The sequence below is a fragment of the Mytilus galloprovincialis genome, chromosome 7, assembly GCF_965363235.1.
Source record: "Mytilus galloprovincialis chromosome 7, xbMytGall1.hap1.1, whole genome shotgun sequence".
In the NCBI taxonomy this organism is placed as follows: domain Eukaryota; kingdom Metazoa; phylum Mollusca; class Bivalvia; order Mytilida; family Mytilidae; genus Mytilus; species Mytilus galloprovincialis.
Genome location: NC_134844.1, coordinates 82,667,828 through 82,694,536, shown reverse-complemented (window position 1 = coordinate 82,694,536; position 26,709 = coordinate 82,667,828). Strand labels below are relative to the sequence as shown.

At 31.7% G+C, this 26,709-nt stretch overlaps 1 protein-coding gene across 2 annotated transcripts in view; it reads right to left on the bottom strand.

Annotated features, from left to right (window-relative positions):
* The window catches only part of LOC143083809 (kinesin-II 95 kDa subunit-like), a 55,006-nt gene that overhangs the window by 5,331 nt on the left and 22,966 nt on the right, over positions 1-26,709 (bottom strand). For both annotated transcript variants that reach the window (XM_076260184.1, XM_076260183.1), the window contains exons 8-20: positions 15,795-15,874; positions 15,195-15,264; positions 14,727-14,819; positions 14,375-14,507; positions 12,745-12,832; positions 11,121-11,216; positions 9,569-9,642; positions 8,544-8,710; positions 6,923-7,240; positions 6,142-6,260; positions 5,131-5,244; positions 3,503-3,608; positions 1,882-2,021 (exon numbers count right to left, since the gene is read on the bottom strand). In XM_076260184.1, coding sequence (XP_076116299.1) covers positions 1,882-2,021; positions 3,503-3,608; positions 5,131-5,244; positions 6,142-6,260; positions 6,923-7,240; positions 8,544-8,710; positions 9,569-9,642; positions 11,121-11,216; positions 12,745-12,832; positions 14,375-14,507; positions 14,727-14,819; positions 15,195-15,264; positions 15,795-15,874 — 1,598 coding nt within the window. The remainder of the gene's footprint in view (positions 1-1,881; positions 2,022-3,502; positions 3,609-5,130; positions 5,245-6,141; positions 6,261-6,922; positions 7,241-8,543; positions 8,711-9,568; positions 9,643-11,120; positions 11,217-12,744; positions 12,833-14,374; positions 14,508-14,726; positions 14,820-15,194; positions 15,265-15,794; positions 15,875-26,709) is intronic.

Sequence of the window (26,709 nt, the reverse complement as noted above, 5' to 3'; positions counted from 1 at the left end):
CTTGGCTGTCATGTGTAAAATCATACAAGTGTTCGGTAAACAGGAAGTTGTCAAGTGATCAATCTGAAAACATATCACACGGTATAGCTGACTTAGATAAACCCTGAAACCAAATTTCAGAAATCCTTGTATTGTAGTTCCTGAGAAAAATGCGACGAAAAAATAAATAGTGTAAAAATATGCAAGTGTTCGGTAAACAGGAAGTAGTGATGAATCTGAAAACGCATCACACGGTATAGCTGACTTAGATAAACCCTGAAACTAAATTTCAGAAATCCTTGAATTGTAGTTCCTGAGAAAAATGCGACGAAAAATATTCATGGGACGGACTGACGGACGGACTGATGGACGGACTGAAGGACAGACAGAGGTAAAACAGTATACCCCCCCTTTTTTAAAGCGGGGGTATAATAATTACAAATGACTATATTTTTTTTTTATTTTCAAAATAAATATGAGTATCCATTATTAATTTTTGAAAAGGATCGTGCATATTGACTTTGAAATCGCTATACAGACCACCACACACATCAAACTAAGAGGGCTTGACACAGCAGCAGTAGTGCGCAGAAGTGGAAAAGAGAAAACAGATTATTTGATGGAGCAATTCAGCAAATACCAGGATGGGGAAGTTAACAGACTGTCGTTCCTAAAAGCAGTTGGCTTCAAGTTTTCGGTTTACCTGTATTTTAGCTGAGTTTACCTGTCAAAAAAATGCGTGCAAATGTAATCAAAAGCTGCGCGCAAACATAACGATTTTTGCACGCAAATGTAATGCTAATGCGCGCAAACGTAATGCACCGGTCCAATCAGCATAAAAGCTAACTATGTATGTCATTCAATCAGCATAAAAGCTAAATATGTATGTCATTCAATTAGCATAAAAGCTAACTATGTATGTCATTCAATTAGCATAAAAGCTAACTATGTATGTCATTCAATCAGCATAAAAGCTAAATATGTATGTCATTCAATTAGCATAAAAGCTAACTATGTATGTCATTCAATTAGCATAAAAGCTAACTATGTATGTCATTCAATCAGCATAAAAAGGAGGTATTTGCATATATTTTCTCCCAATCATCTTTAATTTTTTTTTTACCAAATTCAGGCTTGTATAGTCCCCATTTTTATTCTTCTTTCTTAAAAATACATTGATTAAAATAATCTGGAATATACTTGAATTTAATGAGAGACAGAGAAAAAAGTAGAATTCAGTGAGGAGCAATGCATAAACTACAAATGTTAATCTATTATTTGTTCCATTTTGGTGTTACATACTGATGCATGTGTTTTGTTTCCTTCAAACATTAATGTAATAAATATGTTAAACATTTCTTATACTTGAGGATGAACTGTTTTACTTCCAAAGTTGTATTATAGTGATATCTATTAAGCATAGATTTTCTGTACACGATTTGTTTTTATTTTCTTTCAACTATGCTTTTCGAACTTCTGTTTTTAACAAACACAAGTTTCTAAATCAATTGATTTTGTGATTTTCACTTCCATTCCCAAGTCAGGAGCCTCTGGTCTTTGTTAGTATTGTATGTTTTTTAATTTTAGTTCATTTATATGTTGAGGAGTTAAGTCTGACGTCCACACTGAACAAGAACACAGTTTTGTTCAGGGCCAGATGTATCCAGACTCTGGGAGCAGGATTTTCTTGCTGTGTCTAAGACCAATTGATGGCCTTGCCCGGGCTGTTTTCTGCTCTTTGGTCGGGTTGTTGTCTCTTTGACACATTCCCTATTTTCATCCTCGATTTTTTTCTTTTTGTTTTGTTTGGCTTATTTACTAATTTCAGAGTTAATCAAAACTAAAGAGATCGAAGATAGAGAATATATTTGCATTTAATGACAGAAATTTAACAGTACGCACCCTCCTTCAATATCTATATCCTCTTCATCCTGTAGTGCTGCATCTAGTGCCGCCTGAATACGTGGTGCCACCTGTGGCAGGTCATAATCACGTGTAGTTCTGTTAGGCATGTCTAACTCCACCATCATTATATTTTCCCCCTACAACACAGAATTGTTATGTTTATTCTTCCTTGTTTTATGTTCAATGTTTATTTTCACAGACTTGTTATGTTTATTCTTCCTTGTTTATGTTCAATGTTTACTTTTCACATTTGATATCATTATATTTTCCCCCTACAACACAGAATTGTTATGTCTATTCTTCCTTGTTTATGTTCAATGTTTACTTTTAACATTTGATGTAATACAGTTTTTGATTTTCAATACACATGAAATTTTTTTACAAGAAAAACAAGAATGTGTCCCAAGTACACGGATGCCCCACTGGCACTATCATTTTCTATATTCAGTGGACCGTGACATTTGGGTAAAAACTCTAATTTGGCATTTAAATTAAAAAGATCATATCGTAGGGAACATGTGTACTAAGTTTCAAGTTCTTCATCAAAAATTACCTTGACCAAAAACTTTAACCTGAAGCGGGACGAACAGACCGAACAGATGGAGGGACGAAATGACCTACAGACCAGAAAACATAATGCCCCTTTACTATCATAGGTGGAGCATAAAAATAATTCAAGGAAACCTTTTAATTTTGTATTTGATTATTTTTTTTCCCCATTATAACTTTGTCATTATAAAGGATACAAAATTTGCTATTGATAAATGAATATGGTGACAAGATATTCAAATAGAGATGGAAAAATCAGTAAAGTTTACTTCAAATTAGTTCATACACATAAACAATATGTATATTAAAGGCATTTGTAGCAAATATATCTGAGGTAATGCTGTTGCTCTTATCTAATTATTAATGAGGAGATCTCAAAATAAGGTTGATTTTTTGATAGATTTATGGAACTTTTCTGATGCAGAAAAAGGATTTTGAAACAAAGCAATAATTGGAGTGTAACAGGTAAAAAGTCTGCATTAACCATATATGTTGCTCCCTAAATCCACCTGTTTTTTTTAATTCTGATCATATATATGTTAAATAGTTGGCATCAGTATACATATACATCTCCTTTGCAGCAATATGATTTCTCACACTGATAAAGTAACAATTTTGAAACATCATTGACTAAATAACCAAAAAAAATTAAAATCTTAATAAATGTGCTTGATGGTGTTGCTTTATTTTGTGTGTTTTGTAACATGTAAATTGTAGCTATCTTGATTTTTACCTGGTAGCCTCCCCTTTTTTACATCTTCTTTCTTCAACTCATTCTTTGCAATGTATGTTTGTTGCTTATATACATTTTGATCCAAGTTCATAGGACAATTTCTTTAAATAAAAACAAATAGAACCCAAGTACATCCACACTAAAGGATGAATTAAGGTTTATATTCCTTTAGTACTAGTCTTTTTATTCTATGCATAAATGCAGATTAGAATTTACATGCATTGCATTCTAACATCTATTGACTGATAGGTCTTTAAAATACTCCTTTTAAAGTAAAAACCTTGCCATTCTTCTTGCCATTTATCTTTGGCAAAACATACACACTGAAATACAAACCTTAAAACGTGGGTTACCTCCCATAGCAGATGCAACTTTAGCATAATCTGAAACCGGCCGTCTGTTACCTAACGCTGACTGTGGTCTCTTTGCCATTGTAATCGTACTGTAAACATGGAACAAGAAATTAGTGAAGCAACCTGCAGTAACACATAACATGTCCTACTTAACAAATATATCTTCAAATGTTATTTATTATTCACATCCATATGAAAGGACACTACGGAATTAAGTTTGGTAAAATTGAGAAATTCAAATGATATATTGTTAAATACATTACACTTAGTTATAAGCAAACAGATAGGCAAGGCAGACAAAAAATTTAATAAACTGTAATTTTACCAAACTTAACATCAAATATAAAATGATTCTTTTTCAAACAAAGAATATTTGATTTATCAAAATTTCATGAATACATAGTCCCCTACTGGTTTAAAAATTCAATTGAATGGAACAATATGCTACTTGTCATTATGTAAACTATGTAACAATATTGAGTTAATATCATCAACCATGACAAAATTAGTGAAGAAATCTGATCATTTGAGAGAATTTTGCAAACACCATAACTCTGCACAAAATTATCAGACTGGACCAAAATTTAAACATGATCTGAAACTTCTCATGATAAAATTATATACCAATTATCAAATCAATATCTTCAACAATGACAAAAAAAAGAAGAAGCATGCAGAAAATTGATTTGCCACAACAACAGACAGACAGAGTGCAAACCTAAAGTCCCCTTCCACTTTGTCAGTAGGGGACTAATACAAAAATTACTCAATGAGTGGCTACAACACAAACAATCTTCCTTTTGTAATTTCAGGAAAGTGATTTATACACTTTTCATTAATTTCCTTTTTTTTAACCTGTTCCTGCATGTGTCTATCAGGCTGTCACAAATTGTACTGCTCTTAAAAACTTTTTAACCCTTTTAGGAGTGTGGACATATTTGTTTGAACAAAGACTTAGTTTAACTTAGTCATCCCTGTGCATATGTTCAAAAACATTTTCAATCTAACTATAAAACCCCTTAAGGATTATGTACCCTTGTGTTGATACAATGCTAAATATATGGAAATTTTTATAGAAAATCCACAGCATTTATACTGACTGACAGATATAGGATTGATGCATGCAGTGCTAGCATTGATTTCCTCAAAACAAGTTTATTAATGTAATTATTGGTTAAAACAAATAAAACTATGGACCAAATCAAGTACACTTTTTAAGTAAACACTAGCACATCATAGAAAAGCAAGTGAGTAATCTATGTTTTAAATCTTATAACAAAAATCTCTGTATTAAAGTCTGTGGATTTTCTATAAAAATCTTGGTTTATTTGCCTCAAAGTACTCTTTTTCTATTAAATACAATGAAACAATGAATAATAATGCTTTGCATCAAGTTTCCCCTTGATATATGTACAAAATGGCCTATCTTTATTATTCATTATAGCTGTAGTTTTGATACAATTGAAGTTTAAAAATTTCGTACAAAAATGGCTACAGAAGGGTCATAAACTTTAAGCATGTTAAGGTTTGAAATTTTAGTGTTAACTTAAGCAGAGCACTTCCTTTTAATATATTTTTGATATTTGACCTTTTTACAGAATGCAAACCTACTTTTTCTGAGCAAGTGGCCGAAGCTTCCATGTTTCTTCATCTTCATCGAAAAATGCCCTGTTATTCAGCTTTTGTTTTTCCTCTGCTGGAATGAAGTTCTCTATAATAAGCAGTCTGCAATATAAAGAAATTATGACATACATTTCTTCACCTTCATTAAACAAACACTTTAGATTATATCTTAATACAAATAATACTAACAAAATTTAAATGCAAGTTTTTATTTTTCAAGACATGCAATAATACAAAGATTTCTGAATTTACAGTACCATGCCTACAATCAGACGTTAAATCACTTAAACTCAATATTATCACTAATAAAATCACTTAAACTCAATATTATCACTAACAAAATCCCTTAAACTCAATAATATCACTAACAAAATCACTTAAACTCAATATTATCACTAACAAAATCACTTAAACTCAATATTATCACTAACAAAATCACTTAAACTCAATAATATCACTAACAAAATCACTTAAACTCAATAGTATCACTAACAAAATCACTTAAACTCAATAATATCACTAACAAAATCACTTAAACTCAATAGTATCACTAACAAAATCACTTAAACTCAATATTATCACTAACAAAATCACTTAAACTCAATATTATCACTAACAGAATCACTTAAACTCAATAGTATCACTAACAAAATCAAACCTATAACTATTCCCTTTCATACAAAGGAAGAAAACAGTGTTGAAAAATTACTATTTTCATTTCATTATTTATTTGACATTTTTAAGGTTAAGAGAAGCACTGTATGGTGAGGATCTTGTATTTTCAGCTTCTATTGGTGTTCTTGTTAGAATTATTTCACATTTTGCCATGTCTATGCCAAGTACCAGTGACTGAACTGTATTGGTTTTACTCATAGATTTACAATTACTTCAACATCATTTGGGCACTGTTGGATAGGTGTCTCATTTGGGTACAGCTTCTCCTTATGTTAAACTTATGCTTTCTACTATTAATTTTGAGAAAAAATTAACATATCCTACTTTAATTTGAGGTCCCTGGTTAACTCTTCTTGAGTTTGTTCTAATTCCTGTCTTTCTTTGGAATGTTCTTCTTGGAGATCTAGTATCTCCTGTTTTGTTCCCTGCAGCTTTGCAAACAACTGAAATGAAAACCAAAAGTGACCATAGAAAATTACACATTATATCACAAATACTAATTTTAAAATTACAGATAAAGTTAGTAGTTATCAATGGAGTTAAAGGGACTTCTTCACTTCCATTTTTTTTTATTTTGGCCGATTCTATAAAAAATTTAGATTGCAAATAAGATAAATATCCAGTGCCAATTTCTATATTTCATATTTGATATTTCTGTGTGTAATTTCAAGAAAAAAATCAATTGTCTAAAATGACCTAAAACTACATACATTTAAAATAATAACAAATAATGAATATTTCCCACTTTCATTATGGAGACCTACTTTTTGTCCCACTCTCATTATGGAGACCTACTTTTTGTCCCACTCTCATTATGGAGACCTACTTTTTGTCCCACTCTCATTATGGAGACCTACGTTTTGTCCCACTCTCATTATGGAGACCTACTTTTTGTCCCACTCTCATTATGGAGACCTACTTTTTGTCCCACTCTCATTATGGAGACCTACGTTTTGTCCCAATCTCAATATGGAGACCTACTTTTTGTCCCAATCTCATTATGGAGACCTACTTTTTGTCCCACTCTCATTATGGAGACCTACTTTTTGTCCCACTCTCATTATGGAGACCTACTTTTTGTCCCACTCTCATTATGGAGACCTACTTTTTTAAGTTTCTTGGTTTTGACTTCTATTTCTTGCTGTAATGATTGATAGGTTTCTTGCATCTCGACAGTAGATCCTTCTTTTTCATCTAATTTTTGTTGCATTTCTCTTTCCTTCTTTTTCTGATCTGCAATCTCCTGCCGTCTTTGCTCCAGTGCCCTTTGCTGCTCATTAGTGTGATCCACAATATTTCTACCACCCATCAGTAATTTACTCTCCATAGCTTTTATTTTTGAAGACAGTGCCTCTTTAGCCTCTTTTTCTCGTTGCAATTTTTCTTCTCTGTCTTTCATTTCCTGTAGCAATTTTTCTTTTTCCTGCACAAAAAAAAAAAAAATTTAACTTGCATATACAAGTGATTTTTTCCAGTGACAAATACTAGCTGTAAATTACTACCACTGGACTACCTTGTTGATTCAAACAAGTTGGGAAAACTTTTATAGTGCATACATGTTATTATGTGGATTAAGTATAGAATATAATAAGGTTGTTGTCTGTCATATTAGTTTAAAAAAAATCATTGTTATAAAATTTGGCTTTTTGATTTCATGTTTAATTTAAACATATTTGTTTATAGTGGATTGGGAAACAAGTTATTACAACTTATATTAATTCCTTTCCACCTTGCAGGTGCGAGTGCTGCCTTGTAGTGGCATTAGCCTGCACTTTTCAAAATCTAAAAGGGTGTATTTTATGTGCAAGAGATATTGCTCTCTCTTAACACGGGTAAGCCATTTATTGTCCCAATCCTACGAACTATCATCATTTCTTGAGACCATACTCGCAAATGGTGTCAACAAAGAGCCTAAAATTCAGTCCCTGAAATTTTCTCCTGAAACGGGGAACCTTTATGTTAGTAGTCTGATGCTCTAACCACTACACCACAGGTCTCCTTTGATTTCATGTTTGAATAGTTTTACATTGCTAATACCTGGTCCTCTATAGCTGATTTACAGTATGGGTATTACTCATTGTTGATTTACAGTATGGGTATTACTCATTGTTGCATGTTGTAAAGTTGCCTATAATCGCTTACATCAACATCATTTGAACAATAAAGGGGCATAACTCAAGAACAGTAATGCTGACGAAACCCAATTCCAAATTTGTTCAGTGTTTTGAGGTAATGAGCATTGTGTTTAAGTTTTATTATATTTGGTTGACAAAAACTTGTTATGGAACAGAAACGAAAAATTCAGCAATTTTTATGTATATAAGAGTGATAATGAATGATAAAAGTGACACCACCAAATTTGATCTGTGTTTTGTGGTAATAAGCATGGTTTATAAATTTAATAACATTTGGTTATGGCAATCTAGAGTTAGAGAATGGAAACCAATTTCAGGATAGATGAAGCCTGATAAAGGCAGGCTTTCTATTCTTACCTCGATCACCATTGTCTGGTTGTTGAGTATAGACTGTTTTTTATCAGACTCTCTTACCTCAATCACCATTGTCTGGTTGTTGAGTATAGACTGTTTTTTTATCAGACTCTCTTACCTCGATCACCATTGTCTGGTTGTTGAGTATAGACTGTTTTTTTATCAGACTATCTTACCTTGATCACCATTGTCTGGTTGTTGAGTATAGACTGGTTTTTTTTTATCAGACTTTCTTACCTCGATCACCATTGTCTGGTTGTTGAGTATAGACTGTTTTTCTTGCTCCAACTTGGCTTTCTGTTCACTCATGTAGGCTTCAGCATCTTTTTCATTTCCTTCCCCTTCACCATCCTCATCCTCATCATCATCTTCTTCTGAGCCTTCAGATTCACTAACTATGTCACCTGAAACAAGAATGTGTCCATAGTACATGGATGCCCCACTCGCATTATCATTTTCTATGACCAGTGGTCCGTGAAATTGGGATCAAAAATATAATTTGGCATTTAAATTAAAAAGATCATATCACAGGGAACAGGTATGATAAGTTTCAAGTCCATTGGACTTCAACTTCATCAAAAACTACCTTGACCAAAAACTTTAACCTGAAGCGGGACAGAGGAACGAATGAATGGAAGAACGAACAAATGGACGGATGAATGAACGGGCACTGACCAGAAAACATAATGCTATCATAGGTGGGGCATAAAAATATCAGTCACTCAAGTCATTTTTAAACAACCTGAATATTACTTTATCAACTTTGTTGGTTGCAACTATCTTACTATCTCAAAACAGATGTTAAAGTAACCAGCATGAATACTGTTTGTTTGAAGTGAAAGTGTATGTAGGAAACAGACAAATATTGTATATTCAATATGTGTGAGTCTTTCAAGGAAGTGTTCACGGCGGTCTCTTAATAATATATACAGAATGGCTAAGTATATGTTTCTGTAAGGGAAATCCCTAAAATCATTGAGATCAAAAATAAAAATAGCAGGTGCAAAACTAAATGTCCGGTAGAAGAATCTGTAAATAGAAATTATGTAAAGCTGTTTCAAGAATCTGTACAAGTAAAGAAAAATTGTGTGAAGCTGTTTCAAATACCTGTGAATTGATCTGATAAAAGCAGAAAGTTAACAGCTGGTAATCAAGTTTATGTTTTGTAGTTTGATAAACGTCAATTAAATAATCATTTTGTTGAATTCCTTTTGAGGGAAACATGTTTATCTTCAATCCTACACTTGAACACCATATCTTACCATCTGCATTTCTTCTCACTCTCTTCTTCTTCTTCTTCCTTGGTCCTCCTTTAGCATCTAAATGTGCCTTCAACCTGCAAATACAAACTTTTAAATCAGTTGCTTCTTTATCAGTTGATTGGTCACTGGTCTTGACAATGCTTATGGTAATTTATATTTGTTTATTTATTCATATACTGTGGATTCATAATTGTTTGGGAGATAAAAACTTTGTGGCCTTTGTGGGTGGTGGTCAACCCCTAACATAAATGTTCAAAAAAGAATAAATCTTCTCTAGGCTTGTATGAAGACATTGACAAAACCACAAATCAGTTATCCACAAAACTTTTATTTTTTCTCAATTTAGGAAAATTAATCAATCCACCGTTCACATGTTACCATCATCAATGAATACTTCAAAACAAATAACAGTTGTCTATTTTTACCCCATATTTTAGTGTTAAGAAATCTGTCAGACCAGTTGTACTTTGATTTTCAATTTGTAGAACTTTTTTAAATAGTTGAATTAAAGGTCTTTAGGAAATTTTTAAGAACATTGTAAATTTAATCAACATAAAAAAGATCAATCCAAGAATATTGGAGACAATGAAAAAACTTCTTTTTACACAACAAATCTGCTGAAAGTTATTAAGAGAAAACAGCCTGTTTTCCAGTGGCTGTGGTTGATTAATGTTTACAGGAATTGTTTTTTGTTAGTTTAATGCTGTTGTATCAATCAGGCTGTTGGATTGTTTCACAATTTGTCTTCCCCTAGTGTTTTTTAAGCGTACTGTATAGTTTAAGGCTTTTTCTCAGTCCTGATAGCTATAGATACATACAGTGAGATACACATGTTCACATCTTGATACCTTTTTTTATTATTGGACTATGATTGTCTCATTGGCAATCATACCACATCTCCTTATTTTCACTCTGTCTTTAATAGAGAACTAAACATTAAGCCAACATTTATGAAGATCTTATTTTGGCAATTAGTTAGAAAGAAATGTGCCCAAAAAAGTCTGCCAAATCCGCAGACAATTCTGTTTATAACAAGAATGTGTCCTCAGTACACGAATGCCCCACTCGCACTATCATTTTCTATGTTCAGTGGACCGTGAAATTGGGGTAAAATCTCTAATTTGGCATTAAAATTAGAAAGATCATATCATAGGGAACATGTGTACCAAGTTTGAAGTCGATTGGACTTCAACTTCATCAAAAACTACCTCGACCAAAAACTTTAACCTGAAGCGGGACAGACGGACGAACGAACGAACGAACGGACGAACGAACGGACGGACGGACGAATGAACGAACGGACGCACAGACCAGAAAACATAATGCCCCTCTACTATCGTAGGTGGGGCATAAAAATATATTTTTACACAATAAATACCTTTGCCTTACTCATTTCTCATCCTTTCACTTCATTTCTGTAATATAAGTACTAGTCCATGAACAGTTTTACTTAGATAGCAATATTCTAATTTGTTCTGTGACAAATTGTAGGCATCTTTTAGGAACAGATTATCTTAAATACATTATCTAATATCACTGTGACAGTTTATACCTTGCAATTTCTTCTTGGAATTCTCTTAACAAGGCATCTTTAGGATCCTCATTTATCTTTGGTTTGTTCTTGATGTTCTTGGCACGGTTAGCATACCTGTTAATATATAATTAAGATGTTCTTAGCACGGTTAGCATACCTGTTAATATATAATTATGTTCTTAGCACGGTTAGCATACCTGTTAATATATAATTAAGATGTTCTTAGCACGGTTAGCATACCTGTTAATATATAATTATGTTCTTAGCACGGTTAGCATACCTGTTAATATATAATTAAGATGTTCTTAGCACGGTTAGCATACCTGTTAATATATAATTAAGATGTTCTTAGCACGGTTAGCATACCTGTTAATATATAATTAATACATCATTTTTACTATGAAGCCAATTTTACTACTGTAGCTATATTTTAATTCATTAAAGAAGTATCTCAGCGTTTGACAATATTATTTGGGTATATGTGATGACTGGTAATTTTGTCAAGTACTTACAAGGTTAACTAAGAAGATTTTCAAAAGAAAAGATCAGGTAAATTTGAGCTTACATAGTTCTTTGCTGTGGATTCATCATTATCATTTGTGGGATACCAATATTACTGGATTTTGTGGGTATAGATAAACAAATTTAAATGTTCAAGGTAGTACACATTTCCTAAAGGTTAGTATACACATTTTCAAATCTGCAAAATCAAATAACCACAAAAATTCATGTTTTTCTCAAACATTGAAAATAAAGGAATCCACATTTTCCATTTATTATAATGTACTATAATTTGACATAGACTGCAATGAATGTATGTCACTGGATCAAATCCTTAACTATAAGAAAACTCAGTTTAAACAAGTGAATACTGCTCACTAATGATACCCCCACTATAAGTATAATATAAACAGGAAGTTGTTGAGTGATGAATCTGAAAATGCATCACACAGTATAGCCTACTCATATGAACTATGAAACCAAAGGACAAGGTACGATAAGGCCCGTTTTTGGCCCCCCTATTTTCTCATTTTTCAAATTCTGTTTTGGAAAGCTATTTATCACGTTAAAATATTCCCTTAGGTTTGAAGTTTGTTTGGCTGAACTTCAAAACCATTAATTTCTCAAAATGAGTGAGGTTAGGGGGTTAAAGGGCACCAAAAACCCCAAAAGAAGGAAAAATAATAATTTTTGGTCATTGTTTCTTAAAATTTAATAGGGTGCGCCTACATGATCCAGATAAAATAACGTCGATTTAGACAGCAAAAACCGTGCTTATGACATTGGAATGAAAAAATTCCTGGGTCACTTTGGCGCAGGCAAGCACTTAAACAAACTAAAAAAATGTTGTACAAAACACCTGAAAAGTGAATAATAATTACAATATTTGAATAATAACAGAAAGTTACCCCCCCTCACCTCATCCAGTTGCTAAAATTAGTTGTTTTGAAGTTCATTCTAACAAACTGCAAGCATATAGGAATATTTTAACAAAAAAAGTAGCTTTCAAAATCAAAATTTGAAAAATGAGAAAATAGGGGGGATGGACAGACGGAGACAAAGGTAAAACAGTATAACCACACTTTTTAAAGCAGTGGTATAATTATCAACTTAAAATAATGTTTTACCATTTATTATTTACCTGAGTGTACTAAGTGTTTCATCATAATTATAACTGGCAGGACCAATATTTGCAACCATCACTGTCTTGGCATTTCCTCCTAAAGAATCTGTAAAAATAATCATTCATGAGATATATACCATGACAACAGAGAGCTAAGAGAGGTTGTTTAGGCCATAAAAAAGAACAGGTTTGTTTGCCCTAACCCTACCTACCCCAAAAAAATAGATATACCATGACAACAGAGAGCTAAGAGAGGTTGTTTAGGCCATAAAAAAGAACAGGTTTGTTTTCCCTAACCCTACCTACCCCAAAAAAATAGCTGCCTACTCAAAATCTTTTATTGTCCTGAGGTGAAAATATTTTTTTTATTCAGAAAGGCATCAAGACTAATAAACATCTGATACTTAAATTTCTCTATGCAAAAAAAAAAAAAGAAAAGAAAATGCCTACCTACCTACTCACTGTCTCAATGTTGGGTAGGGTTTGGGCTAAGCAAAATATTTTTTAGTGTGGCCTTACCCCTTTTCTATCCTAATGCTCCAAATAAAAAAGTTACAAATTTTCAACTAAAGGTTGCATTTTTTAAATATTGACAATGCAATTTTCCATAGGAACTCCTTTTACGGCTAAAACTGTACCACTTTTACTATGAAATCTTATCCTAGAATTGCAAGTTCATATGCACCACAATTTATTTTCAAAGGTCAAAATATAGGGCTGTGCAGCATATTTTCAAGGTTTATATGCACTGAACTTCTCAGAGTTTAAACTAACACTAATTTTCTTAACTACCCCTACCTCGAATGAAAGGTTACCACAGATTTCAATGTAAATAATATGCACATGTTTATTTACTGGTAACATTCCCAAGTTATGTCTCTGAGAGATGGAACACAGAGAGCATAACTGGGAACCAGTATGTAAACAAAATTAATTTTCTATGAATATTCAAGATCTCCTCAAAAGAGGCTTTTTTTGAGAAACAGCTGTATTTACAAAGTGCAACCTATAGTAGGATAAATGTCTGAAAAACATTTTAATTGGAAATATTATATATGAAAAGATGGGGGTATGATGTAGATGTAAGTAAATATATACAACAATTATATTTCACCAAGATAAATGTTATTGAGAATTATTTCAACATTCTAACTCAAAAGGTAGCAGTTCTCTGTCAGCATATTTCATATTATATTTTATACTGTCATGAATAAGTCAGTTTTCAGACTATGAAGGTACCATAAGAACAATATAGTGCCATGTAATAATGGAGTATTATATTTTACTTTGTAATAACTGAGTTAATTTTGAGTCTCTATAAAGAACATGAATAATATTATTTACCTTATAATAACCATGTCAGTTTTTAGTCTTTGTAAAAACAGTATAATATTTTACCTTGTAATAATTGAGTGAGTTTAGAGTCTCAGTAAGGATCATGAGTTTACCTTGTAATAATTGAGTGAGTATAGAATCTCTGTAAGGATCATGAGTTAACCTTGTAATAATCGAGTGAGTATAGAATCTCTGTAAGGAACATGAGTTTACCTTGTAATAATCGAGTGCGTTTAGAGTCTCTGTAAGGAACATGAGTCTACCTTGTAATAATCAAGTGAGTTTAGAGTCTCTGTCAGGAACATGAGTTTACCTTGTAATAATCGAGTGAGTTTAGAGTCTCTGTAAGGAACATGAGTACTGTGACCATCAACTAAAGCTGAGATTACATTGCACAAGGCTGATAAGGACAGATTAATCTTAGTTGCTTCCTTGAATCTGTCACCCTTAAAATAAAACCAATACTAGTTAAATATTAAAAGATTACACTAATGTATGAATTGTTGCGATTTCTGTTAAGCTTCTAACAAATAATGCTACTACAACTTAAAATACTAGTTTTCATAATTTTTTCAGACCTATCCCATCTGGATTTTTGCACAATCAAAACATCACAAAAATTTTTGAATTTTTTGGAAGTTTTTGTAGTGAAACAGTATTATTACCTGACTTTGTGTTTTACTCTGCCTTTCACTGCCTGCCAAGTCTACTAAATTTAGTCTTCCTACTCTAATATGGTTCTCCCCATCTTCTGCCATCTGTTGTAACATAAATATATACATAGGATAAATTTTACGTAAAAATGCTTTTATTTTTATTCAATCAAATATAAACTTATGAAAATTTAAGGACAAAACCTGTTAACAATACCTCAACTGTCAAGAATCTGAAATTTCATATCACACATTTTTTAAAAATGACAATACATTGAACAATTGAAATTTTACATCATATCTCTGTTAATTAAAGTATACCATGTCACTTACAATTGTTGTCAGATTTATTTTTCAGTGTTACTGTAAGTTAAAGGATGACTCAGTACAACTGACACAACCATCTATCATTTGTATCATTTTAGACTTTCCATTATGTCCATGACACCTTATTATGTTTACATGGTATAAAATACTTACAGCACTGCACTCTATGGTAATGATGAATATTGCATGTGATCTGGAACTGTGGGCATTCATATCAGTAGCTCTAGAAAAGAAATTGTAGGAGTCAAATGCAATTATTTATCTTCCATTAGCAAAGTAAAAATATATTTTTATATGGTATTACACTTCCAAAGCAATTGATTTTGGTAGGGTTCATGTTTCTCATTCCTTTTTTTATATAATGTTCTGTAGACTTTTGTTTGTATTTATATTTTTTAATTTGGTTTTGGCTATAATTTTTTTTATTCCTCTTCTTATTATGAGTTTTGTTTCTCCTTTAGATATCTTTTGCCTCTTTTTAACTTATTTATTGTAAAGTAATTTGGTGCATCTGTAGTTTTTTTCTGTATTTAATTTAATTCAGGAACACTCAAACCGAATTTTTTTTAAAGCTAAGGATGTATACATACTTTTATAACAAAAGGGACATCAAAGAATACCGGTATTCACCTAAAGTAAATTTGTCTGATAGAGTTTGAACATTTAAGGATTTCGGTTATCAAACCCTTTCAGCAGTAGAAGAAGGTGAAATTGATCTGCAGTCTTTAGTGTAAATAAATTAAGGGTACTTACCCTACTACTCGGTTGGCATTTCCAACATTCATTACATGTTCTATTTCTTTAATACTCTTTGTGACAAAAGATGAAAGGTCCTAAAATAAACATATAAAATACAATCTTTAAAAGTAATACTTTGGAACCTAACTGACCTATAAAAGCTTATATCACATGAACTGTGGTGGATAGTTGTCGCGTTGGCAATCAAAACACATCTCCTTATTTGAATAATGACAAGTACATCAAAATGAAGTCACAGAGCCACACTATTGGATTGTACAAAGAGCAGATTAAGAGTAGGGTGATATAGGAACATATGATAAAATACTGTTAAACAATTTGTCAAGGTATACTCCAATTTCATTGTACAAATGTATTACCATTTGTTATGGGCAAATTATTGGTAATGAAGATTGAAGCAGCATTTAAATTTATAAATTTTTTAAAGAACAATTTGACTTAAGTGTAATTGGGCTTTTAAAAATATTCAATAACTAATAAGGTGAAATAAACTTATCACAGAGATATGTCACGCCTTTTATTAATTTTGATTATGCAAATGTTGAAATCAAAATAGAAATACTTTAACATCTTACACACGTATGCAAATATTTAAAGTCAATGAACCATGACTGAGTTACATGGCTCAACAATCTCCATGTGAATAAGATGTGCCAATGCTAATACAACTGCATACCAAATACCATTGATTTTCAGGGATGATTCCACTATATAGTTTAGGACCGCTTGGCGGCCCTAAAATTGGCCAGCGGCCCCAAAAAAACATTTGTGAATATAAATTCCCAATTCATGAAAATAAAATAAAAATCGGTATTTCTGGAAAAGTTTAGGACTGTATTCGTTATAGGTTGAAAAATATAGGCAAAGTATAGATGTTTATGAAGTGTCCTATATTTTGACTTTAGTGGACGATTTGATTATGTCATAGATGTCTATGATTATGTCAACATGTGTTATGGTGACTTGAGTAACACCGGTATCACTCAGATTTCAGTTCTACCTTGACAGGTAAGTTTGTATCTAGCCTATAAAATACTTATTTAGCCTTGAGAATTGAAAGGTCAGTTTATCCCTTTAATACAATAGAAGTTGATAAATTTGGCTTCATGCCATTTACCTTGTCCAAAATTTGGGTCACTTTATTGTTATTGTGATATTGTTAAAGTACAAAAGAACCCTATATTCTGACCAATACTTAAAACTTTGTGCATCTTGATTTAATTGTTAAAAATCTGTTAATGTTGAATTTTTGGGGTTATTTTCAGCCTTTTAATTGCATATTTCTTTACATGGTAGTTTTTTTCAGATATAAAAAAAAACTATCTGCTTTACTTTATAGAAATAGACTATACTTGCAGATTATCTATTACACTGTAGCCTTTTCATCTAAATTTGGGTTTTTAATATAAAATTAGAATAGAAGGTGAAAAAGCCTTTGTGAGACCTTGAAATTGAAAGTATTATCCTTTTCCTTTATCAAAATATTGTTTATCAATTAAAAATCATCAAACAAATAATCTTGCTTTGGAACAGGTTGTTATCAAAGGGAAACAATTAATCTCAATCTCACTGTGTTTAAATCCCAGGAGAGATAAATCTTGTTACACGAAGGGGTAGCTCATCCACTATAGTCTATTTTTAAAACATCTTTTAGATATTTATTTTGCTTTACCAAATTATTTTATAATTAATTCCTCACTTTGTACTCGCAAAGTAAACTTTATTAAAAACCCTGAGAATGTATTTGCTATGCAATTTTTGTGGTTTTGTGAAAAGATAGTTTGAATTGTGTGCATTGATGCCATGTAGTTGATAGTAACAAATACGCATGGGAGTTCAAAAACGAGATGTGTGAAAAAAATGGCCATTTATATTAAAGCAAAAAAACCTGACTCGTAATTTTTGCATATAGGAGACAAATCAGGTTGTTTAATATAATTTGTCGAATGATGGGTTGTTAATGGGTGCGAGTCATTTTGACACTTTAAAGGGGTTGGACAGAATTATGGGAACTGTGGAATAAGAGGACTAGAAATGAGAATTTGATGGATGAAAGCTTGAGGCAGGGTGGTCTTAATCGTGAGAAAAGTTTGATAAAACAGGGATAATTCTTGTTGATGAAAAAATAAGAGTGCAGAGGAACATAATATGGAGTGAAGTAGGAGTTTGGGGAGGGAACTGGGAATCAATTCCCTGTGTCCACCAAATAACTGAAAGCCATTAAAGAAATAAAGGAGTGGGGTCTGACATGTATGTAAAAGGATCAATTATGCAGGGGATGCAGACCACAGATTGGTCTAATTTGACAACTGATAAATAAAAATACGATGGATGCCGAATGTGATAGCGCTATCTAAATAAAATAAATGAAAACAATACATATTTTTGTTCAATAAGCACAATTTTTATTATGAAGACCTAAAGTAGAGAAATGTAGCATTGAATGACTCCAATAATATAGCACGCATCCGGCAAAGCACAGCTTCCCATGGTCGGACTGAATGTCAGTTCATAAACATCTCAATCATTCAATGTTGTTACCAACCATATACAGTATTAGCGTTGGCAGTCCTTGAAAAGTGCCATTGACTGCTTTCAATCAAACAACAGATGGAAGTTTGTAACCAACAATATTTTCAAACAACTTATCTAAAATTATTAAGTCTTTCAACAAAGGTTATAAATGATAAGCAACGATGCAAATATTGAATTTTAGAACATATATAATTCTCTTTAACAATGAATTCAAACCAGCAATATCTATATTATTTAACAAATATGTACTAAATAGTGTCATGCAAATCGTTAAATATAGAAACACGCAATTTCTATTTTTAAACAAGGGAAATAACAATTACATGACAATCCTGTCTTCCAAATGAATTTACAGTGCTTATCCAATGACCTTTGGGGTATCACAATAGCAATGGCCAAAACAGTTTACCAAATTGCAGTTAGATTTCTTCTCCAACTAACTGATCAACTGGTAAAATGTTTTAGCAGATTGCTCAAGTGAAATGTTGTTAGTATGAAGTGAGTGCTGTGAAATCAAATGTAATACTTACCATCCAGATCCAGTTAGTTGATATCTTTGTCATTTGTTTCAAACACAAAAATGACTTACTATAGTATGAGTCACTGAATAAGAAGGTCTAATTTTGACATGGAAACTTCTATCATAAATAGATTTTATAAATGAATAGTTCAAACCATTGTTTTGTAGATGTATATTTTATAGCTTTGTCTACTAAGACAAAGTTATTGTGTAATTATGATTCGTATAATATTTTCTATACAAATTACTGATCTGCTGGCATTAAAGGGAAATAATTTTTATTGAGTTATTGTACACTAAAAAATTAATCAATGATGATACCTGGCTTCTGATTTTGCCTACAATTTTTTCAAAATTTTAATCATCTTAAAAATAAATTTCATTGTTTCTTTTCAAAACAGAGGATAAAAGTTTAATAATCATAAAAGTAATGTTACACACAAATTAAATGAGGAAAGTTGATATTTGTCAGACAAAAATTGTGACAACATTTTGCTGATTTTCAGTAATGTAAATTATTTCCCTTTAATGGTAGCAGATAAGTAATTGCTTTAGAAAAAAAAATCCAAATTACAATTATGCACTAACTTGTTGTTCGAAAACGGAGTATTAATTATAGACTTACAAAACAATGTTCTCAACTATTTATTTATAAAATCTATTTATGATAGAAGTTTCAATGTCAAAATTAGACCTTCTTATTCAGTGACTCATATTATAGTAAGTCATTCTTGTATTTGAAACAAATGACAAAGATATCAACTAACTGGATCTGGATGGTAAGTATTACTTTTGATTTGACAGCACTCACTTCATACTAACAACATTTCACTTGAGCAATCTGCTAAAACATTTTACCAGTTGATCAGTTAGTTGGAGAAGAAATCTAACTGCAATTTGGTAAACTGTTTGAGCCATTGCTATTGTGATACCCCAAAGGTCACTGGATAAGCACAGTAAAAACATTTTGTTTTTATAAACAATCATAACTAATTAGAAAGAAAGAACTAACACACATAGACACTGAAAATAACATGTGTTTATGTTGCAACAACTTTATTGTTGATAAACAACTGCCAACTTGTACCAGAAACAAACAATGGTTTGGAACAAACTATACACCACGAACGACAACTCGACCTAGAATGTTACTCACATTTGTTGATAATGTAAACAAACATCGATTTACAAAAAAAGCGGTAATATGTAGCAATTAATACCAATCAGAATGCTGTAGTAAAGATCATCAGGAAATTAATCTGGCTTGCCGCCCGGAGATGCCGATAAGTGATATTTTACAAAATCATGTTTTCAGGGGACGTGATGAATTGTCCTTGCCAAAGTTATAAATAATTCAGGAATCTAACATTTCTAACATATATTGATACCACGATAATAAATTGATAATACTGCCTTGTTAAATATACCTTATTGTCAAAGAATGCAGCAATAATTCTGTTGTCAACGGCCAAAGAAAAAATCGGGATGATCAAGCATGGAATTCCGGAAATTGACCGTCTCCAAAAATATTAAATTCTAAAATTGAGTTATCGTCCTTTTCGCGCCAGACGACTATTGAAAAGGCTATACACTGTCTTGTTTTTTGTTTAAACCAAATCTGACAGATTATTATTTAGTTGCAAAATATTTTAAATGAGAGCTGAAATTTTTTCTATCTTTAAATGTGCATTGAAGGTTAAAATAATCATAATGTGAACAAGAATGAAGAAAACATCTTGGTCCCAAAAAAACATCATCAACCAGGATATATAATTCAAAATATTAATTTATTATACTAATATCAGTTAAAATCTCAAGCCGCTGTTTTGCATGTTAACAATGTAGGTCATGTCCCAACAGAAAATCAATAAATATGACAGTGCAATGTACTCTTAGCACAAACACATAAGGTCACTGTGAAATAGACATATAGGGCAAGAAACAGTCAGTTATACCAAACCAGTTTGACTAGATGTCTAGTTTAAAACCAGTTTGTCTAGATGTGTCCTATATTTTGACAATGTAAATGACATGAGGACCTGCATGGGTTATTTTCTGTATTCCTTAAATTTTTAGGGCATTTTTCTTTTAATAGCATTAAAAATAACTCTCATTCTGTAAAATTCTCATGAAAATGATTTTACTATTTAGTCTTTCTGTTACAAGATTATTTATCAATTCTGTACATTGATCATTATATTATCAGTATTGCATTACAGTTACCTAAGTTACCTTTTTATTTTGCATAGTTATTCTTTAGACTTTTGCACCGCATTAAATTATTCTCTATTCTTTATTTTGTTGTTCAATTTCTCTATTCTCTATTTATTTGTTGCTATTACATGTATTCTCTATTCTGTAAACCCCATTCAGACCCTCATAGGTAAACTTCTATTGTATGCATAGGATAAACTGACCTTTCAATGCTCAAGGCTAAATACAAACTTACCTGTCAAGGTAGAATTGTAATCTGAGTGATACCGGTGTTACTCAAGTCCCCATAAACAATTTTAGCAGCCGGATTTAATTGATTATTTGATCTCGTAAAAGTAGATCAGTTAGCAGGTTGATCAAAAACATGTTTGTCAAAATTGGTGTGAAAGCAGACCTCGGCTAAGAGCAAATTCAAATTTTGATATAATATTGATGAATCCATTTTAATGGGCGACAATCTCGTAAAAGCAGATCACCCAGAAGAGCTGCATGGTTATATAATTTGATGAAAATAAATTATTTTACATTTTGCTCTATTTCATCAAAAGATAAAAATTGGGCGTTTTTGAAAAATAATGTTGATGATTAGACCATTCTTGAAATACGATATGTCCCCATTTAATATGGAACTGTTTCAAAAGTTATGAAAATGATCCTTTCTTCTTCTTTAGAATACCATCAACTTTTTGAGAATTACTTACCGACGCATGCATAAATCGTTTTAAGTTAATTTCAAATATTCTTTTATTTATTTATGAAATCTACAATTTTTCAAAATAATTTTAAAGTTCACTGGTCAATTGCTTTAAATATCTTATCTATTAAGTATATAAACTTTTGTAATTGTCTTTCTGAATACGACAATGGACCAGTTCAATTTGAAATCCATTTTAATCAAGGTAAACTTATAAAGATGACCTGTTGAAAAAATACCAAATGGATGATTTTTTTTCATTGGTTTATATGGCAAGCCATTTTGCTATTTAATTTAATTTCAAGATATCTTATGTATACACTTTATAAGATATCTTGTATAGTTTATAAGATATTATATGAAATATCTTACAGATTATATCAGATATCTTATAAAGTTAATGAAATTTACAATTTTTAAATTAATTTCATAAAATATAAGAGATATCTAATAATTTATATAACATATCTTATAAACTATATGAGATATCTTATTAACTATATAAGATATTTTATAAACTATATGTATTGTTTATAAGATATCTTACATGAAAGATATTCATAAGATATCTTAATAACTTTAGGAGATATCTTTAAAAGTATATGAGATATCTTATAAAATATATAGTTTATAAGATATCTTATATAATTTTCTTTATAAGATATCCTATAAAATATATAAGATACCTTAGAAACTATATGAGATGTCTTATCAACTATATAAGATATCTTGTAAATTATAAAAGATATTTATAAGATATCTCATATACTTTATTAGATCTCTAATAAACTTAATAGATATTTTATATAATATAATAAGATATCTCATATAATATATAAGACATCTTATGTAAATGAAACTATAGAAGATATCTTTAAAGATAATTAAAGATAATGTGAGAGGGTTAGCGCTATAGAACCAGGTTTAATCCACCATTTTCTACATTTGAAAATGCCTGTACAAAGTCAGGAATATAACAGTTCTTGTCCATTCGTTTTTGATGCGTTTTGTTATTTGATTTTGCCATGTGATTATGGACTTTCCGAATTGATTTTCCTCTAAGTTCAGTATTTTTGTGATTTTACTTTTCATATATTAAATGAGATATCTTATATATTACATGAGATATCTTGACATTTGATTAAATAGTAAAACAGCATGCCATAGATTTATGTTAGCTGGTATATATGTTTGTGTATATGTAACATGCCTAGGTTACTTCGAGGTAAGGCGTCAAAGAAAAACTAGAGGGTCCAAGGACCCTGTGTCGCTCACCTGATATTTTTATTTACAATTGTTGCATGATAAATGCAACTGTTGTACTGTCGTTTAGTTTCAGAGATATAATACTAAAAAGTGCATTTGAAACCTATGTTTTATTTCAGCCATGTGGGCAGGCAGGATCACTATACACAGTGGTCCCTGGATATCCTAGTGGTGATTTAAACCAAGTTTGTTTAAATTCGACAGTTGTTTCAGGGGAGAATTTTTGTAAAATTTATCTAACAAGAAATGCAAAGTAATGAGAAAGTTGTGAAGTAGTTTTGTTGTTGCGTAACCCCCCCCCCACTTTGCCACCAGTGCAAGGGTTGTATAGCCAGCTGAGGTCGTGAAAAACTCTCTTTCTTTTGTTGTTGCAGATAGATCTTGACCTGATAAACAATTTTACCACATGTCAGATTTGCTCTAAATGCTTTGGTTTTTGAGTGATAAGCCAAAAACTGCATTTTACCCCTATCTTCTATTTTTAGCCATGGCGGGCATCTTGGTTGGTTGGCTGGATCACCGGACACAATTTTTAAACTAGATACCCCAATGATGATTATGGCCAAGTTTGGTTTAATTTAATCCAGTAGTTTCAGAGGAGAAGATTTTTGTAAAAGATAACTAAGATTTACGAAAAATGGTTAAAATTTGACTTTAAAGGGCAATAACTCCTAAAGGGGTCAACAGACCATTTTGGTCATGATGACTTATTTGTAGATCTTACTTAGCTGAACATTTTTGCTGTTTACAGTTTATCTCTATCTATAATAATATTCAAGATAATAGCCAAAAACAGCAAAATTTCCTTAAAATTACCAATTCAGGGGCAGCAACCTATCAAAGAGTTGTCCCATTCATCTCAAAATTTCAGGGCAGATAGATCTTGACCTGATAAACAATTTTACTACAGTCAGATTTGCTCTAAATGCTTCGGTTTTTGAGTGATAAGCCAAAAACTGCATTTTACCCCTATGTTCTATTTTTAGCCATGGCGGCCATCTTGGTTGGTTGGCCGGATCACCGGACACAATTTTTAAACTAGATACCCGAATGATGATTGTGGCCAAGTTTGGTTTAATTTGGTCCAATAGTTTCAGAGGAGAAGATTTTTGTAAAAGATAATTAAGATTTACGAAAAATGGTTAAAAATTGACTATAAAGGGCAATAACTTCTAAAGGGGTCAACAGACCATTTTGGTCATGTTGACTTATTTGTAGATCTTACTTTGCTGAACATTTTTGCTGTTTACAGTTTATCTCTATCTATAATAATATTCAAGATAATAACCAAAAACATCAAAATTTTCTCAAAATTACCAATTCAGGGGCAGCAACCCAACAACGGGTTGTCCGATTCATCTGACAATTTCAGGGCAGATAGATCTTGACCTGATAAACAATTTTACCCCATGTCAGATTTGCTCTAAATGCTTTGGTTTTTGAGTTATAAGCCAAAAACTGCATTTTAACCCTATGTTCTATTTTTAGCCATGGCGGCCATCTTGGTTGGTTGGGCGGGTCACCGGACACAATTTTTAAACTAGATACCCTAATAATGATTTTGGCCATGTTTGGTTAAATTTGGCCCAGCAGTTTCAGAGGAGAAGATTTTTGTAAAAGTTAACGACGACGGACGCAGGACGACGGACGACGACGACGGACGACGACGGACGCCGGACGCCAAGTGATGAGAATAAAAAATGTAATAGCATTTCAAGACGTCATAATTATTTGGACTAGTGCATCATGTGCAATAATATTCATGTAATACAACTTCCCTGGTCTCAATCCAATAACTTTCAAGTAGTGTGGTGATCATATCTATGAGATCAGAATCATATATATCATAATCTGTAGCCCATCCATAATTATTCAAAATGTTACAACTTCTTAAATCAGTGTAGAGGTTAAACTTAATATATATTTTCCGTTTTTACAGGAAAATGATATGATTTCTTCTTAGATTTTATGCATAAAAAAATCCCAATTGGGATAAAAATTCCCAATTTGATGTTCAAGGGACCCATTTGAAAACACCTGGAATCATCCCTGATTTTATTATAAGTCATTTCCCAAACCTAAATACAAACATTAACTTGTAAACTATAAAAAGTTTCAAAGTCAATGAACCATGAAGAGGAGGTGGGGCTATATAATCTCCATGGAAACGATACATGCAGATGCCCATAAATATGCATACCAAATATCATTGACTTAAAATTAGCAGTTCATCTCAAACTGATCAAATCACAAACTAATACATGTAAAGATAAGGCCAGGATTTTTTAATTTGTTGGTTAACGGATCCGCCAACCCGTTTTTGCTGATTTCCAGAATAAAAATAAAAAATTGACTTTTCATGCTTTTTTATTCCCGCGACCCTAACACATGTAACAAATGCATTATCCCTGAAAAATAATTAAAATATTCTTTTTTTATGAAATGAACTGTATTAATCACTAACAAAATTGATAACACTTTCTGTTGTGAAAAAATAAAACTTCCAGTTTACGTTCCCAAAAATAGACAAATTCATTATAACTGACCTTGAAATGTCGTTTGCGCAAATAATTTTGCGGAACGAAAACTTGTGTTTAAAACCAATTACACAATAAGTTTGTTTCCCTTATTTGCCATCAGTCCGTAAGATGCATCATCTGATAGAAATAGACTTGTCCAAATGTGGACAGGGTGAAGGCATCAAGTTAAAGTACTGAATATTAACAAATCATTTGGAATTTTCTTGTTTCATAGATAATAAAAAAATTATCATCCATTCGGATAAAAAACAGGAATGCGAGACAACAGATTAACCCAGATAATCTCGTTTTTCCAGTGGACGAGTCTATTAGGTTTTTGACACGTGTGTTGAAACTTATTTTCGTACAACGTTTTTACATTTTTTTCTTTATCAGTTTTCGTGCTTGAAGATCATTATTCACCAAGTTTTCTGGAATTGATTAAGAGCTACGCTAATCTGTTTTTCTTGTTTCTGAAATGACGATTTAATTTCGTCTTTGTCTGTGCATCCCCCTTTTTTTACTGTAAATTATTAGACAATGTCATGCGATGTTTATAACAGCTAAGCAATAATATTTCATTGAACTAAAATTTAAGAAATGATAATAAAATAGCATAACAAACATATTGTTAGAAAGGTGAAACATATATTGATTTTGCATATTTTTCTGTCTTCAAAGATGATTTTTTTCTCTTTTTTTTCCCGACCGACCAACCCGACTTTTTCATGGGGAAAATCCGTAAACCAACAAATTAAAAAAAAGGTGGTTTCAAAGTCCTTAGACTGTGACTGAGGGGCGAGGCCCAATATTCTCCATGAAAATGAGATGTGCCAATGCTTATATTTAACTGAATACCAATTAACTTTGGCCTTCCACTAATGGTTCCCCTTGAACTGACCTAATCACAAACTAAGACATGATAACTTTGAAAAAATTTCAAAGTCAATAGACCCTGACTAAGGGGGTGGAGCCAAATCATCTTCATGGAAATGAGGTAAGCCAATGCTTATACAACTGCATACCAAATATCATTGACCTACCACTTGTGGTTCCAAATAAACTGACCTAATCACAAACTAATCCAGGTAAAATCAGCAAAATTTTTTAAGTCAATAGACCATGACTGAAGGAACAGGGCCAAATAATCTCCATGGAAAT